The sequence below is a fragment of the Typopeltis vanoorti genome, chromosome 6 (genome assembly GCF_054136105.1).
Source record: "Typopeltis vanoorti isolate ZY-2024b chromosome 6, IOZ_Tvanoo_1.0, whole genome shotgun sequence".
Classification (NCBI taxonomy): Eukaryota; Metazoa; Arthropoda; class Arachnida; order Uropygi; family Thelyphonidae; genus Typopeltis; species Typopeltis vanoorti.
In genome coordinates, this window is record NC_143554.1 from 106210032 (window position 1) to 106229525 (window position 19494).

The 19494-nt window shown below is 37.2% G+C and overlaps 1 protein-coding gene across 1 annotated transcript in view; it reads right to left on the reverse strand.

Annotated features, from left to right (window-relative positions):
- LOC150105775 (uncharacterized) overlaps positions 1-19494 on the reverse strand; it is a 625951-nt gene that overhangs the window by 386804 nt on the left and 219653 nt on the right. Inside the window, exon 10 of the mRNA XM_090394343.1 lies at positions 243-513. Within this exon, the coding sequence (XP_090250469.1) occupies positions 243-513 (271 nt within the window). The remainder of the gene's footprint in view (positions 1-242; positions 514-19494) is intronic.

A 19494-nucleotide genomic window follows, 5' to 3' on the forward strand; every position in this document is an offset into this window, starting at 1 on the left:
ACCTATACCATATTTGTTTTTAAAGTGTATTTTTGCCAATATACTCCTGAAATAGACCAAAATTTTGGGAAAACAATCGATAAATATATACATTATGCGTGCATTCTAAGTATATATTTTGTATAAATAAATAAATAAAATAATACTAATAATAATTATTATTAGGATGGTTTTTATCAAATTATACCCACAAAAACAGTAACAAAGAAATTTTTAATAATATAATAAACTCATAACAATACCTTCCCTGAATCATGTTTGCTTTTAGTTACTGACTCATCAGATGAACTTGAAAGTGCTTTAATCCGTTTTCGTTTGGTCACTCGTTCATATCTCTTCTGTTGTTTTCCAACATCTTGTCTTTTGCGTTTTCTTGATTTCTTAGCAGTACTATCAGATGAGGAAGAACTACTATGGCTATTAGAGGAAGATTCACTATCTGTGTTGTGATTAACTTCCTTCTTCTCATGTTCTTCATCTGAAGACAATATTTTCCTTTTCGCTTTTCGTTTCCTAAATCCAACAAAAATTTTAAATCAGAGCTGGCATCAGTTTAGCACAGCAAAATTTAACTGGGACTTAAAGCAAATTCTATTCTTTTTTTAACCATTCTCTATTTTTTGTTTGTCTTTTTACATACTTAAAAAATTAACGATGCACTGTATACACTGGTGTCCAAAAGCTAAGGACTATTTTTAACTTATTTTACCTGTATATGAAAAAATTTTCAGATTACAGCCAAATGTGGACAAAATTTATTGCCAGCATAATAATAAATTATATTACACAAAAAATGTGTTATAAAATTTCGTAAAATTAAATTGCAATACGTTTTTGGCAAAAGTTACAAATTTCCCAAGGATGTAGCTAAGGAATTTAACAGACAAGCTTAGGTGTTAAGCGTTATTCATAACTTATTTTTAATTACAACACCAAACAAACTATTTTATAAAAAAAGATGTTTATTAACTGGCTTATAGTTCAGTGAATTTTAAATCAGCATGTATATGTGACAATGAGCAAGTGAAACAATTCAAATTGTAACGGATAAGAGATCAAAAGTTCTAATTTGGTACCATCTAATGTTGTAAAGTCAATCATAAAATAATGGTCTCCCAAAAAATTAATGCAACCATATTTGTTCAGAATAGGAGAATTCTTCATGTCCATGGCTGACTCTAAAAATAATCTTTCTGATCTGCAATGATTTCTAAACAGCACATTGGTTTTCTTCCATCTAATCCTGTCTGAAGAAGTGTCCAAAGTGTGGTCTGCCAGTCCTGGCTTGCCATAATAATGGTAGCGAATGTATTTTTTTACGTTCTCCAAGATGAATCCTAACAGATCTTCCTGTCTGCTCATAGCAGGCCAAGTCACAGTCACAAGGAACTTCATATACTCCAGAACATGTTAGAGGATGGAGTTTATCGAAAAGCAGATCGGAGTTGATGATTTAACATGCAGTTTGAATGCCATGTTTTATTAGTACTTTAGCAATCTTTCCTGATATACCTCTGACTGAGGGAATAGGAATAGTAATGTTTTGTTCCTGTGTATTAGAGGAAGAAGAAGTAATGGGGGCCATGTAGTATTTTATCTATTTCACAGGAATTGTAGCCACTGGTAAAGAAGGTATGGCAGAGATATTTAAGTTATGTGGAAAGAGCTGTATGATTAGAACAAATGGCTCTGTATGTCAGTGTTTTTTTAACAGTTGACTGACATCGGAGGGGGGGGGGTCAACAAGTCCAATTCCAGACGACATGATCTGCAAACTACTTTATTCAATAGGAAAATGAAGAATTGCGATGCTTTTTGTGATAAAATTATTATTATTATTTTTATTTTTTGGAAAAAAAAAAAAAAAAAAACCGCTTGAGTTATCTCATAGTTGGCATTCTGAAAGAAGTACTTCTGTACACCGACTACAAATTATCTCGTATTGCCATTTCCACTGGTTCTACTTGTCACTGGGTCTTGTTTCACTGAGGCAGGTTGTGCGAACTAGTTGATTCAGTCTAGATATCATTCAGTTTTGGAGATAAAATGCCCAAGACAAACAACAATATATTTACAAATCCTGAAAATTTCCATTACCTGGAGGCCATACCACCGACTGAAAAAAAAATCATGACTAACTTAATCTTGCTGTGTTTGTATGACTAAAAAATGCCGGCAAGAAACAAGATATTGTTATCAAATTTGTGAATAAAAACCCACCTTATGTGTGGAAGAATGTTTCATGAACTTCCACGCATAAACATATTTTATATACCTTGTTTTTTGCTACTAGAAAATTTTTAGTTGAAAATGTGAATTTTTTTTTATTTTCAGAATAAATTCATTTTTATTAATGACTTGTTTCATTTCCTGCCGCTATCAAGGTTTTGAATGGACTTGCCATAGATACCCAATACGTATCGTCTTCTTTTTCAAGTAGCTTTCAGTGAGAGGGTGCGGCACCATTTCCTTCCAGTTCTGTCTGTTGGTGGCTTTCCTTTTTGTTTCTGCATAGCCATTGATCCTGTCCATGATCTTATATCTTCAATCCGTGTCCTTCGTTTTTTACCTCTTGATCTTTTTCCCATAATTTTTCCTTCTAAAACTTAATATCCTCTGTCCTGCTGAACCTTTCAGTACATGTCCTGCCAATCTCATCTTTCTCTGGATCATTTCCTGTAATAAAGACCTCTGTGTTCTCATTCTCTGTAGGACATCCCTATTTGTTGCATAATCTGTCCATGAGATTTTCAGAGCTCTCCTACAGCACCACATTTCAAAGGCCATTATCTGTTGTCTTCTTCTTCTTCTTGAATACCCAGGTCTTGCTCTTCCATACGTGAAAGGCACACTAATGTTATTATCATTCTTTTATTTATCTCGATACCCACAGAACTTCTGAGCAGATCTTTAGTTTTTCAGAAGGCATCTTTGGCTATGGCTGTTCTTATTTTTATTTCTTTATCTTACTTTCCATCTGCAGTAAAGTAGGTGCCTAAATATTTGTATTCTGTAGCATGTTCAATTTTCATATTGTTTATGAATATTTCTGGCTCAGATCTGTTTTCTTTTGAGATTTTCATAAATTTGGTATTTTTTGCATTTATATCTAATCCAAATTCTTTACCTTCTTCAATTAGTAGCTGCAGTAATTTGATTAATTTGTTTCTGTTTTCTGCTATTAGAATGGTATCATCAGTATATTTAAGATTGTTGTATTTTATATCATTGATACTAATTTCTATTTTTTGTTTTTAAGTCTTTTTCATCACTGTCTCACTATAGATATTAAATAGATTTAGTGAAAGGATACAACCTTTCTAACTCCTCTTTTTATTTTCACTTCAGTCTCAGAGTTGCACTTACTGTTTGGTGTAAATCATTTTTATAATCTTAAGTACATGATCTTCTATGTCTAATTTATCTAATATATAGAACATTTTATTATGTTTTACCCAGTCAAAGGCTCTCTGAAAGTCTATAAAGCATATGTATATGTTCCTATTTCTTTCAAGTGATCTTTCTATTAGTATTTTTAGTTCCAGGATAGCATTAATGGTTCCCATTCCTCTTCTGAAGCCTTTCTATTGTTCACTCAAATAACTGATTAAATCTCTTTCAATTTCTTTTTTAACAATGGTTAAAATAATTTTAGATGTATGGGATATTAGGCTCACAGTTCTGAAATCCTCACAAATTTTGTGCAATTATTTTTCTTTGGAATTGGTATGCAGATAGATGTTATCAAAACTTCAGGTAATTCTACTGTTTTATAGATGTCCTGAATGGATTCCACTAAATAATTATTATAGCCAATCAACACTTTCAGCAGCTCAGCTGAGATATTATCACACCAAGGAGATTTATTATTAGGAAGATTCTCAAGTATCTGTTGCATCTCCTTTCTTGTCGGTAAAGTGGTACCTGCTGCTATGTTTAACTTAAGGTGTTACCATTAACATCATCATAGAGAACGGATAAGTATTCCACCCATCCTCCATTTATCTTTTCCTTATCAATGATTATGTTCCCATCTTTGTCCTTGATGTTATTAGACTGTGTACGTTTTGCTTTTCCATTAAGTTCTTTCATTTCAGGAATGCTTCTCTGGTTTAGTTCTTATTTTGTAATTCTTCTATCTCGGAGCACTGCCTATTTATCCAGTTTTCTTTCAATCCCCTGCGTAAATGTTTCATTCTTTTATCCGATGTTTTATATATTAATCTTTCTGCTTCATTTGCTCCTCTATTCCAGGTTCTTCTTTCATCGATAAAGTCAATTACTTCTTGTGTTATCCATGGTTTTTCTTTCTTTCTTCATGTTTATTGATGTGGTTTTTTTTACAGATGTTATGATAGCTGCTTGTAGTTTATTCCACTGAGAGGGTTCATTTTCATTTTGCAACTGTTTGCACAGTTGCAAAACATTTTCATTAAATTTTGATTTTACTATTGAATTTTGTACCATCTGCAGATCCCATTTTAGGGGTTGTTTTCTTTTAATTTTTATTGTTTTTAGGCAAATATTCATCTTCATTAAGACCAGTCTATGATGATCCACAGTCAGCATTTGGTATCACCTTTGAGTTACGTATTCCAATGAAGTAACGTTTACTAACCACGATATAGTCTAATTGATTTTTGTATCCTCCATCTGGACTTTCGCATGTGTATCTTGCTGTTGCTTTTTGTTCAAAATAAGTATTAGTTATGATGAGACGTATAGTTAGCACGTATTTGTTACAAGATAATCGCAGCTGGCATCACAAATCATGCTGGCCACCAGTGGCGGCTCGTGGCTTGAAATCGTGGTGGGGATGGGGTGCAACTTTCAAAATATACATACACACCGTGTATGTGTTTGGATTAAATATCAAAATTATGGTGAAAATTTTAAAAAAAATTAAAAATGAAATATTGTTTATTATCGATAAAATTATACATCATCATCATCATCAAATTCCTGCCATGTACCCTCAAAAGGTGTACAGGATATGACAGTACTACATGAAAAAATTACATCATTACTAACTTCCTATCTACAATTTTCCTCCAAATCAGTCTGTTACTTGTCAAGACTCCAACATTATCAGATCTTATATTTCTATCGTCTAAGGCACTTTGTACCGTATCAATCCACCTATATCTTGGTCTTCCTCTGGGTCATTTTCCTGCCAACCTGGCAGAGAACACTTGTTTTGCTATATTTAATTTTATCATCAACAGTCTTATACAATTCTCTTATTTTGTATAAAAAATAATTTTAAAATTTGTAAAAAAAATAAAATTATACAGGTTAGTATAATTCAAAGTTACTTAAAAATAAAATCCATTCCTTTAATTGTAATTAAAGGAATGGATTTACAACATTACTTATGGACATTACTTATGTCCATAAGTAATGATGTGATTACTTATGGACATAACAATTAAATCCTTTAATTGTAATGTCCAAATATTTACAGATACAGAGTCAACACGAGAAGCACTACGAACACTCTACTACAGGCACAAACTGCATATAAACAACACTGGAACTGCGCAACATACAGTGTCGCATTACACTAATGGCTCGCATCTCACTACGACGTACATATGCTTGCGCGCGTAGCAATATGACACTGTGGTAAACAAAGTGCTGCTAGCATCCTTCACCCTCCTAAGTGCTACAAGATGGATTTTTATTATTTTTTATACAAAATAAGAGAATTGTATAGGACTGTTGATGATAAAATTAAATATTACAAGCAAATATAAATAAATTAATAAATATATTTATATATCGAGAAAAACTGGAGATGTTGCAGTTCCACAGTGCTTATGCACGAGCCACCCCTGCTGGTCACTATAATATAACTCATAGTGGCTGTCCAGCAGCAGCAGACCGCCAACTGCGAGATAACTTGTAGGGTTGGATGGATGATGTGATTGTTGGGCTGGATGATGATGTGATTACTTATGGATTGCTTACGCAGATTTCTTTGTGTGTGTGTGTGTGTTTTGGCTTTCTGTAAATGTAAAAAGATAGCAATCCATCTGAAAGGTGGGTGACTAATGTTTCAAGGAAAGGCAAACAGTTATTAGATTCTTTTTCTGCTGCGAAGCGAATTTTGGGGTGCTGGCTGTTTGGGTAGGTAACAAAAGCAACCAAAAATTTGGGAGACTATTATCTGAAAATAGACTCCTACACACCTGTATTACTTTTTTTTTTTTACAACATTAGTGGGTGCCAAATTAGAACTTTAGATCTTTGTCCATTATAATTTGAATTGTTTTACTTTGTGTTCTGAAGATGCTGATTTGAAATTCAGTGAAATATAAGCAAGTTAATAAATATCTTTTTTCCCTTATAAAATAGTTCATTTGGTGTTGTTAATACCATGAAAAATAAGTTATGAATAGTTAAGAAATTAATGTACAATGCTTACACAAAATGTTGTGGAGAATATTTCAGTATGGAAAATGTCCACCACTGTGAGACAGCTCTCAACAATGCTTAGCACATCTTGCAGCAAACTGGCCCCAATGCTCCTTCAGAGAAAGGCCTTGTTTTTTTCTGAAGGGGAAATTTCAAGCAGCAACGTCGTCCCCTCTATTCCATCCTATATGTGTTCTATGGGATGAAATCTGGGGAGCATGCTAGCCACTCAACTTGATTAATATCTTCAGTCTCCAGAAGCATCTCCACTGCTCATGTACAATGTGGTGTAGCACTGTCATTCATAAAAATGAATTCTTCACCTACAGCACCACAGAACAATGGAACATGATATTAAAGAACTTCTTTGCAATATCGTTCACCAGTCATAGTAGACCCTTTTTCCAGGACTTTTAGCTTAGTGTATCCATTATACATAATGTCTCCCCAAAGCATGATCCCAGTACTACCATACTATCCCTTGCAAGAACATTCTTGCGATGATGATCAAGAACTGGAGGAAAATTGGGATTTTGGAGGGTTCTGATTTGTTTGGGTTAGTAATGAAATTACACAAGGGTAACTATGGGTACAAAGGAACACTGAAATGCATGTACACAGATGCAAAAAGTATCAGGAATAAGTATGAGGAGTTTTTGGAATTGGTAAGCTCAACTTGGTTAAGTTGAACTTACCAATGCTGCTATACACCAGGGATCCACAGGAAGATGTATATGACATGTATTGACAGATTAGCACAACAAGTGTAGGCTGGACAATTATTATGGGAGACTAACTATGGGGAGACATCAATTAGAGGGAAGAAAGGGGGGGGCATGGTAAGATGGATGTGGGATTTATACAGTTGCTAAGGGATAATTACATGAAACAACATATTATAGAGGGGACAAAGGGTTTGAGGATGTTGGATCTGATAACAGCATTAAAAAAAGTATCCATAAGCAAGTAGCTCTACCTCCAATTAGGGAGAGTGAACAAGTGGTCTTATTCTAGGAAGTTACCCATACATGTGGAGTTCTCTATCAAGAAGGGGTTTATATTTGACTATATGGCTGGTGATTATGAGAGACTCAGAAGTCATCTTGGAACAGTGCCATGGCTTGAGAAGCTACAAGAAAAGAAAATGCATTGGTCAGAGACTACTTGAGAATAACACTATCAGACTGCATACTCAAAGCAAAAGAAAGCGAACAGCTACATTTGTTATCAGTAATATCACAACTAATGCCACTTTCTTTCATAGTGCAATCCATGCAGACAAACGAATAAAATGGAGATAGTGTGTACCATTGTCATATTTATACATCAAACCATCTTCCTGTACTGCTAACCTACAACTTCAATATAGACTATATACTGCTCCATATAATTGTAACATTTTGACAGGCTTTTCTCATGTCATTTTTTTTTTCAACTGCTTTTTAAATCTAAAAAATTAAGTAAGTAACAAATGCTTGTTGAATTCCCATTTCTTATGGAAGAAGACCATGAACTATTAGAGGAAAAAAAAAAAAAAGTGACGAAGTTGAATCACAGACTACAAAAAAGGAATATTAATGCAGAAATCAAGTGCTATGCAGATATGAAAGACAAAAACAATAAAATTGACTCTACCAATCAAGCTCAGAGCAGTCTGAGCTTGATTTTCAGTGATTTGATTTTGCAACAGAGAAAGAGTTTCATTAATAGTGATGAGCCACTACTCTAGGCTATTGACATTATTGCCGTAGTTCAAGAGTCATTTATCATGAAGGCAGGCACAGCATACACAAGATAGTCTGGTTCACATTGGTTTAATGTGGTGATTTGTCTATATTTGCTCAGAAAGCATGAAACCACTGAAACAACAGAAATCACACATAAAACTCTTTTGGTGTCGATGATGTCTAATATGCAAATATAGCACTTTTTTTATTTTTATTTTTTATGTTGGGGGCCCATATACGAGAAGTTGGCTGGTCAACCTATAGTACTTTAGTACCGTATATGGATAGCAAGATGGGAAAGGAGAAACTTGTTGACATTCGATTTAAAAGCTTGTATATTGTATTCCTTGGGAAATACATCAGGGGGAGACTGTCCCACAGTACAGCAGTAGCAGGGATGAAGGAGGAGGAAAAGAAACTTGTTCTGTGGTTTTCAAGGTGTACTGTGAAGGGATGTTGGGAGGTGGCTGTACGTGTTCCAATGGGTTCAGTATAGAGTGGGGGTTTATTGATGCTGTTTCAGATGAGCATTTTCCATGAAATTATTTGTAGAATATACAAACTGCAAAGACTAAATGCCTATGTGAGAGTGGGGGAGTGAGTTGGTAAGAGATGGATCATTTATCAGTCTAATTGCTCTCCTCTGTATTGAGTCAAGCATTTTGAGGGAGCTTTTAGGAGCCCCACTCCAAATCTGGGAACAGTATTCAATAGCTGGGCAGATTTGCAATTTGTATAAGGTTAACAGCTGTTTTGAAGCGAAGTAATGTCTTGAGTGGAAGAGAAAGCCTAGTTTTTGGAAGCTGAGGATGCAATGGTTGTGATGTGTTTATGCCAGGAGAGGCCTGATGTCATGGTAATTCCGAGAAGAGAAATTTCATCTTGTCTGGGAATTTGAGTGTTATCAAAAATAATACTGGGGGAAAATGGTTCTTTTTTGTAGGAAATAAGGCAGGACTGGGTTTTACTAGCATTGAAGTTGATGAGGTTATCTGAGTCCCATCGGAGAATGTCTTGGAGGTCTGAATTAAGGGAAGTTGTGGTTGATGTCCTGCAGGTTGAAGTGACTTGTGTAGGGTAAGGTTTATCAAATGAAAGGGAGGAGTGCAATGTGCTGTCACCTGCAAAACTGTGTATTGAGTTGGAGGTCAACTGAAGTAGGTCACTGATGTACAGAAGGAAGAGGGTCGGTGAGAGAACTGAACCTTGTGGAGGACTACAGCATTCGTTGGATAGTGGGAGGATAGGGAGCCATCTACCATTACACATAGTGTGCGTCCAGACTGGAAGTTGGCAATCCATCGGCAGAAATCATGAGACAGTCCAAATGATGGAAGTTTGCTTAGTAAGCCTTTGTGCCAGACCCGATCAAAGGGTTTAGAGATATCAAGTGCAACTACTTGGAATTCGCCAAATTTTTCCATGGCACATGTCCAGAGATGGTGTTACACCCTGATAACCTAAGAATGTGAAAATTTCAGTTATCATGATGTAACAGGAGAAGAAATAAAATCCCTGTATAAATAACTAAGTAAGCAAGCTTGTTCCTAAGCAGATATCGTTAAGAGCCTTTCAAAGTAACAAATACATAAAATTAAAAGAAAGAAAAATATGCTTGCATCCAAATGAAAAATATAGCTGAGATTGTTTGTTGAACTAAATAAAAAAAAAAAAAAAAAAGAGGGGGAGGAAATTTATTACAGTTGTGATATGATAAAATAAGGTTAAGTAAAGCAAAGAAGATTAGTCATAGGATTTTGAATGAGAGGCTAGTTTTTACATATGAAATAAGAGATTAAAGATTCGAGTTAATTCTTAGAAAATTTTGGAAAGAAGATTAACTTAGATTAACTCAAGGGCATAATTCCCAAATTGAGTCTTCGTCACATGTCAGTCGCATGCACACGGACCACAGGATATTTTGGCATAAAAATGCCACTCTAATTGGTCAGTGTAATCGACTCCAGGAAAGGGGAAAGAAAAGAAATTGAAGAAGGTGCCGCTAGAGTCATCGTATAAAAGGGTTAGGACCCCCCCCCCCCCCCATGAGGCCTTTTTTTCCCTCCGAGTTTTCTTCACAAGTCTTTGTATAGGTTTCACGTGGTTTTCCTGAGCGATGGGTTAGAAGTTTCTCTGTCTGACACAATAAGGAAACAAAGTGTGCGGGATTTCGATTCCGTGTTCCTATTGTAAGAAATGAGGGACACCGTTTAGTTAAAAGAAAGGAGATAATGTCAGTGTGTTTCATCATCCAGTGAGAGTAATGAGAGAAAGAAATCTATACAGAAGTCAGTGTCCACGTGGTGAGTTTTACAGCCATAGAATAGACGATCCTATGTATGTCCTTGATTGAAGCACGTTAAGTAAAGATCGTGAAAGCCCATCTTAATGCCAAAGGAACTTAGGAGTGATAAGTTATAGAAGAGTTCGATCTAGGAAGGTACAATCGGAAAAGGGTAGAAACCACTGTAGAAGACCCAAGTAAAATGGTACTGTAAGAATCTCGTATCAATTCAAATCATATGTAACTGTAATCACTGTTCAATACCAGAACAGTTGAAGGGATTAATGAGAATTATACTAGGATTTTAGTACATGTCAGACTAGAATGAGAATAAGCTTTTTACTATTAATTAATAAGTATTCATGTGCATACAGATTTATGCATGTACATTGTATTACATTTAAGAGTTTTAAAGGTCAAAAGTGTGTATTAAGCTGAGCGAAAGGATAAATTTAATCCATATTGTCATAGTAAGAAAATTAGAGTAACTGATTATATATGTCCTAGAAAGTACAGAATTATAGCGTGATCAGACCAGTAAGGGATTAGATAAAGTCAACTAGTTCTAGGACTATATATGTTTGTTTGTATAGAATCTGTTATGGCGGATCACAATCCCCAATATAGGATTTAGCCTAATACTTGTGTTTAGCTAGTTTAATTTGTATTATCTATTCTTAGTGTTGAATTGAGTTTTATTTGATAAAGAATGAATTGTACCATGTTTAAGTGTTCAATAAACTTTTCTTTAACGATAATACAGTTGTCTGAGATTGCCACTCAAAGCACCACTTGTAACAATGTACAATCCTAATCACGAGGGGGGGGGGGATTTTGTTAAATTACCAGGTAACGGTCACGATTGCATATTAGTATTCACACGGAGACATATTTTGGTAATTGCTCCTTGTTTTTGAATTTTATATCTTAAACTAAATGTCCTGAAAGGCGCAGTATAAAATAAATATTTAGGGACACTAAGGGGAGAAGAAACTTGAATATTTGTATTTGGGTGATATCTCATATATAGATAAGATCTGGATAAAAACAAGTGGAGTTTAACATGTAAGGATAGTTGAAAGCATAATAATTGTAAATTGGGACACAACAATAGGTGATATATGAGAGCAGGTCACCTGTTGATCGGCATCGACGAAAACCGAATTGGTGGTCGCTTAATAGCCGGGTACCTTCAAGGTAGAGTAGGAGTTGAGAATTATTGGTTTTCTCCATCACTTTAGATAGGATTGAGGTGAGAGAGATAGGGCAGTAGTTAGAAGGCAACAATTTTCACCCTTTTTGGGAATGGGCTGAATATAGGCTGAATTTCCAGGCTTTGGGATATATACACCAGTGGAGTAAGAGAGTGTGTACAGACGGCACAGGGTAGGAGTCAGTTCTGTTGCACAGACTTTCAGGACAATTGGAGGAATGCCATCAGGGCCAGGAGCTTTTTTTTGTGTCTAATTTTGACAACAGGTTTATGATCTCTTTCTGGTAAAAGGATACGGGAAGGGGGGGGGGCATTTGCCATTGTCAGTTATGTGTGCATTGGAGACAAAGTGTGAAGCCAGGAGATTAGCTTTTTCTGTGGGTGATGTTGCAATTGAGCCATCTGGATATGATGGGGGGGGGGGAGAGTAGTGTAGAGCAAAAGTTGCGATCAATTGCTTTGGCAAGAGACCAAAAGGCATGGCTGCCGCTAGGACAGGCTGTAAGTTTCTTGCTTTTTTGCCTGTTCAAATTTTGTTTTGGAATCATTGATAATTTTTTTGCATCTGTTTCAGGCTTCAGTATAGGCACTGAAGGAGGATGGAGTTCTTAATTTCAGTCAGTTGTGGTATGCCTGATTTTTCATTTGTACAGCCTTGGCACATCTTTTGGAGAACCAGGATTTGGATAAGGGATGGCAGTTCAGAGAAGTATGGGGAATGTATGTTATCATGCCAGTGAGGATTACTTTGGTGATATTTTCGGTGCATATGTTTGGATTGGAAGACTGCAAACAATAGTCCAACCATGGGAATGAAGCATAGTAGTCTTGGAAGCTGTCCCATTTGGCACAACAGTTATAATGCCAAACTACTCTTGTGCAGGTGTGACTGTGTAAGCTTTGTTGCATGGGGCAGGAGATGAGCATAGGTTATGGTCAGAATTACCGGGGGGGGGGGGGGGAATCACTACATTCATTGTATATTTGAAAGGGTCATTGGTAAGGGGGAGATCTAGGGTATTTGGGGAGTGATTTGGGCTATCTGTTATTCTTGTCAGCTTGTGAACAATTTGTGTAAGGTCGTTGGTGATGGCAAATATTTCAGCGTCTCTGCCTGCAGGATCTGTACAACTGGAAGAGGAAAGCCAGTTGGTGTTATGGACATTAAAATCACCTAGGAGGATGATTTCACTATTAGGAGAGTGGGCCTGGAGGAAATCAACTTTTGAAGAGAGGAAATTAAAGAGCTTGGAGTGACTGGTGGTATAAGGGGAGCGATAGAGACAGCAGATGAATTTGACTGAGTGGCGGAGGGATATTTTTAACCAAAGAAGGTCAAAGTTAGGCTATTCTAGGTTAGGTGCTCTCTGGCAGGGTATGTCAGAGCGGATATATGTGCACACACCACCCTTGGGTTGAAAAGAGTTAAATAGTGTATAGTTTGGATGGTTGAGATGGATAGTGCTGGGGGAAGGTGAAATTTGAGTTTCTATTAAGAAGAGTAGGTGGGATTTGGTTGACTGCAGATGATAGTGAACACTATTAAGTTGGAGTTGAGACCACGGATGTTGGTGTAGTCGATATGCAAGGGTCTGTGGGGCATGGCGTTGACCTGAAGGGTCTTGTACATTTCCTATGCAATGCCTGCATACTTATCTCCTTGGTGGCTACTAGTGGCGTCACTTGGTTTTTGCACTAGTTTGGTTTGTTTGTAGTCTATGGTCCAGCTGTTGTCTCAATTTTGGCATTTTTCTTCTAGCTGTCTTTGGAGTTGGTGTCTTTGTTCCCTTTGTGCAAAGGTTGTCAGGTCGAGCACTTACATGCAATTGGGGGCAACTGTCCTTTAGCTTGCTATTTATCACCGTTATTAATTTGGATGTGTTTGTCGGTGTATCACAGATCACTTTCACGAGACATGAAAAGTTCGTTCCGTTCTTTCTTTTGTTTATGGGTCTGAAAGTTGCATTCACCCGCTAGTTTGCTAACGTCTTCTTTTAAAGATTTACCATTTTCCTCTGGAAAGTTCAGAATAATGGCATTGAGTCTCTTGTTTTTGGCCTCGAGTGACGCGTGTACCATTGATGTGATTAAATCGCGGAGTTCGTTGGTGGGTATAGATGCACTTGCCATCGAGTATCTCGAGCTTTGTTTTCAACTTTCGGATTTTGGATGAGAAAGTATCGATCGTGTTATTAAGGTGTTGTTTGAGATTTTCGACTTGTTTGCATAGGTTCAGCAGAAAGAAGGCACATTGAACAGAAAAAAGGCTGGTTCAGTTCGATAAAAAGCTCGAGTGCCAATTCATCTATTTTCGTGCAGGAAGTATGTAGCTAGTTGCAACAGAAATCACATGATATACATTTTTTCCCTTTCAGTAACTTCAGTTTCGCAACTGCAACACTTCGTATTGTCTTTCGGTTTGTTGGCTATCAGCTGCGCTACACTGATGGGACTCAAAGTAATTTTTCATTGTTGGCCTTTGTTGCCGCCATCTTTACTTTGTACGATAGGCATATCGGGCGCTTTCAAGTGTCTGTTTTTTTTTAATTGTAAAAATAACTGATATGAAGGACTATGGGTACTTACGATTTGTGTAGAAGTAATTGGCTCCTTAGTACCCTCTGTATTCCATTTGCTGGTTATTTTGCACAAAAAAGATACTTGCAATTACGATAAAATTCAGGCGCACAAGTTTAACGAAACTTATTCAGGCGCCGCCTCCTTTGCATTAACGTTAGTGCACGAATGCACTGTGCTGGCAAAAGCAATGCACTCTGACATCACTGAATATTGTTACTGCCATCATTGCTTTGTGCAGTAGGTAGAGCAAGTAACTGATTATGTGAATACGTGAAATATGTGAAAATGACTATGTGAAACTCAGAAAAAATAACTATTTTCAGCACTCAAAGCACAGTTGAGACTTTAGGATACACAGTTGAGATTTAGTTTGGTGATATTGGAGAAAAATACTTTTGAAAGCAATAAAACCAATATAACCAAGCAGCAAGATGAATATTATTTACTAGGATCACTTGTTTTTAGTCTTCTTTGTCTCAGCAACACTAATTATCTCCATGTGGCACTTTTTTAGTTCTTTGGCCAGTTCAATTTCCTTTCTATTGATATTGCTTATGTTTAGGTGCCTATCTCCAATTCTTCTGACATTGTATATGTTGCAGTAGCTTTTTCTTGCTACTCCTGATGAAACTTGTGTGATCCTGTTTAATTGGTAGCACTCTTGCCAGCATGAAATTTCGTCATCTTGGACAATCATGTTTGTTTCTGATTTAAGCCAATACAGAATACAGTTTGGTCAGCTAAGACATGAACTGCAAGCTAATCTTCATTAATGTTGTGCCTCCTAAATGGGCACAACATATGATGTAAAAGTGAGCACGTGTCTTTATTTTAAGTTCCTGTGAAAATGGCAACGTCACGTTGCCATTTTCACAGGAACTTAAAATAAAGACACATGCACGCAGGCACTACACACAGTAACTGAGAACGAAGCAGGAAGCTGTTGTCTCTCCTAAAACTCCTGATGGTGCCCCCTAGAGGTCTATGTAAGTATTCTTGGCCTTTGGGCTGAAGGTCTTCTGATGTAAGTCTCCAAAATTTGGGACAGTCTCATGTAACCAAATTTGTTGAGGTTTGACACGTTTCTTAGGGCTGAGGCTGATTCCATGAATAGCCTTTCAAATTTGAATTTACTACGGTGTATAACCGTGACTTTCTTCTGCCATATTCTGTGGCAAGTATCCAGAGCATGGTCTGCAAGACAGGATGTACTGGTGAAAATGGATGTAGTCCTCGTGTTTGAAATTCAAATTCTGGTATTCGCTGTCCTGCCTGTTTGGCCAAAATAGGCCAGCTTACAGCTGCAAGGGACCTGGTATACACCAGGTCCTTGTTTGTTTCCTTGCCAGGTAGGTCTAAGGAAGGTCTATAACAAGAGGTCAAGTTATGTTTTTTTTTAGGATTTTAGTAATTTTTTCCGAGGTGCCTCGGATATAGGGAATGGTGATGGATTTAGAATAATCCTTCTTGTGAAAGGGGAGAGGGTTGTGGTTGACTGGTGTCAACATTTTATGGATTTTTTTTTTTTTTTTTTTGGGGGGGGGGGGGGTAGCCAATTGGCTGAGAAAGTGTTGAGGATGTGGTTCAGTTCAGTGGTAAGGGCACTATCATTTGAACAGATAAGTTTAGTCCTGTTGTGTAGTGTCTTAATAACTCCATATTGTTGTGTATGTGTGTGTGTGAGGGGGGGGAATTGTTGGTGAATGTATCTGCCTGTATGGGTGGGTTTCCTATAAACTGAGAAAACCAAGGTTCCATCAGGCTGACGGGTAACTAGTGTGTCTAAAACCTGAAAGGAAGGCTGTTGTTTTTCTCCTTTTCTAGGGTGAACTTGATTCTGGGGGTGTTGGTTGTTTAAGTGTGTTAGGAAGGAGAGGAGTGTATCAGAGTCATGTGGCCAAATAGTGAACACATCATCAATGTAGCGAAGCCATATGGTTGGTTTCTGTGGGACAGAGTTTGAGGCTTTCTCTTCAAAAGTCTGCATAAAAAATTTGGCCAAGGGTGGGGAGAGTGGTGAACCCATGGCTGTCCCCTCTATTTGTTTGTTTCCTTGCCAAACGAAATAGCCAGAGTTCATAGGACTGAACTGAAATAGGGCTGAGATATTGGGAGGAAATTTAGCTTGGATTAGCTCTAAGGTTTCTTTCAGTAGGGCATTTGTGAATAAGGAGGAGATGTCAAAACTGACCATTATATCAGTATGTTGGAGTGTGAGGTTTTCTATGCTGGCTTTGAAATGGGCTGATTTTTTATGTGTGATGGTGTATTGCTAGTATAGTGTATGAGCACTTTGGTCAAATGTTTAGCTAATTTGTATGTGGAGGAATCAATGCCATCCACCACTATGGGACGTAATGGCACATTTTCTTCATGTATTTTTGGGAGTCCACATATATATATGGGGGGGGGGGGGGAAATGGAATTAAATGGTTTTAACTTGTTAGTGACTTCTACAGGCCAAGAAGTGACTTTCTTAAGGAGAGCCTGTGGAGTTTTCTTGTTTTTGGTGGTCTAGCTTTGGTGAGAACGCAAGCTACATCCAATCTAATATCGTTGGCCACGTGGTTTGGAAGGTGGCGGATTCGGCGTTCAATTTGGATCATTATATCCTCAGCAGTTAATTTTCTGGGAGCAATGGCAAAGTTGTGGCTATGTGAGAGAGCACTGACTGCTTCAGGCTTTAAATTAACTGAAGAAAGGTTGACCACAGTCAGTAGGAAGTTTTGGTTCGGAGGTCGAGTTCTTTTTTGATTTCTCAAACTTCTTGATATGTCGACCTCATACTTTTTTAAATTCTTTATCAGCAGCAGTGCATGAGATGTCATATATGATTGACCAAAGCTCGCGGTTTAACATGCCAGAACCTAGCAGGGTGCTAGGTTCTGGCATGTTAAACCGCGAGAAGTGCTAGAAGTTCGAAGATCTTCTTCGAGCACCCTGCGTGCATGTGTCTTTATTTTAAGTTCCTGTGAAAATATTAGAATATAGATTAAAGTTTAATTTTTATTTATATCATTTGTATGCTGTAAATTCCTTAAGTAACTTAATAAGAATGTATAACCAACGTCTAAGCCTTTCTACGAGAATTGCTATCATCCACGGGGATTCCATCGCATGCAAGGCCCGCCACTACGGTAAAATGAAGCTGAAGCCATCAAGACAATTGAACCCTCTGACCTTCCTAAAACGCTGCCGGGATAATCAGGTAATCCCAAATTGTGTCAAATTCAAGCCCCATTTCTTGTCACGAATTTATAACCGAGCCAGCCAGGCTTTGCTACGAGAACAAATCGCCACTCGCGCTGTCTCCTAGCTAACACTAACTTAGCTATACGGTTTCTCGAAGAAGAGCTTTCTAGTACATTAAACCACGAGAATTGGTCAATCTTATACGACATCTCGTGCACTGCTGCTGCTGATAAAGAATTTAAAAAAGTACAAGGTCGACATATCAAGAAGTTTGAGAAATTAAAAAAGAACTTGACCTCCGAACCAAAACTTCCTACCGACAGTGTGGTCAACCTTTCTTCAGTTAATTTGAAGCCTGAAGCAGTCAACACTCTCTCACGTGGCCACAACTTCACCATTGCTCTGAAAAAACTACCGGCTGAGGATATAATGATCCAAATTGAATGCGGAATCTGCCACCTTCCAAGCCACGTGGCCAATGATATTAGATTGGATGTAGTTTACGTTCTCACCAAAGCTAGACCACCAAAAACTAACATATCCAATAAGGAATATAAATCGCTGCAAGAATTAAAGAAAAACAAAGAAATAATAATCACCAAAGCGGATAAAGGTAACGCCACAGTAGTACTTAACTGAACGGACTACACAGGTAAGCTTAGAGCTCTATTATTAGATCAAACTACTTACCTCCCTATTGAGTACAAACCCACCAACTCACAAATGAGAAAATTCCACAGGCTCCTTAAGAAGTCACTAACAAATTAAAACTGTTTAACTCCATACCCCCCCCCCCCCGTATATACGGACTCCCAAAAAATACATAAAGAAAATGTGCCATTACGTCCCATAGTGGATGGCATTGTTTTTTGTTTTTTTAAGTTCCTGTGAAAATGGCAACGTGACATTGCCGAAATAGAATATAGATTAAAGTTTAATTTTAATTTATATCATTGTACATTGTAAATTCCTTGAGTAATTTAATACGCATGGAAATCTTGAAGAAGGCCACAGAATTACTGATATTGCCAGAGAGTTTGAAATATCAGATAGTATTGTATCCAAGCTCTGAGTAGCATTTCAAACCAATAGAATGTGTTTCAGACATCTGCTAAGAGGTCATCCTCACTCTACAAGAGCATGAGGACAGATTTTTGGTTATAACAGCAAAATGTAATTGACAAATCATGTCAGGTCAGCTTGCAGGTTGGCTCCATTCAAGCACAGGTACATATATATCTTGACAAACTTTGGCAAGACATCTGTGACAACTAAGCCTATATGCCCGAAGCCATGTAGTCTGCAACCCTTTATCCACAGCACATCATAGAGCATGTTTTCAGCGGTGTTACATCTATATAAAAATTGGACAAGACACTAATGGGCTAATGTACTCATTACAGATGATAGTTGTTTCAGCCTTTCCTCCAATTCTAGATGACACTTGATATGGCATGAAAATGGTAGTGCTTACCATCGCAAGGATCTTCTTGAATGGCATCAATATAGTGATGTGGAATCATGGTATGAGGTGGGATTATGATTAATGGATGCACCAAGCTACAAGTGCTGGAAAAAGGAACTATGAGAGTGAATGATATTACAAGTTCTTCTATGTCATGTTCAATTATTCTGTGGTGCTGTAGGTGAAGAATTCATTTTTATGGATGATGATGCCACACCACATTGTACACGAGCTATTGTACAGTGGAGATATTTCTGAAGACCAAGGATACTAATCGAATCGAGTGGCCAGCATGCTCACCAGAGCTCAACTTCATAGAACAGTTTTGGACACAATAGGGAGATATACTCAAATATAAAGAGCCAACAAGCTTCATTTCGGCGATATAAACATTATTTAAATTAAGGGGATATTAAATCCCACACTGTTTTGAAACCGAATAAGAAACTCAAAGATTGGAATCAGAGAGTTTCATGCCGAATATAGTAAACCATAAAGTATCAGCGATCACCAGCGCGAACCAATGCAAGTGACCCTATATACTGCTGCTTAAAATTCCCCTTTAGAAAAAAAAAAAAAAAATAAGGCCTTATCTTTGCTCTGAAGTAGGAGTGTA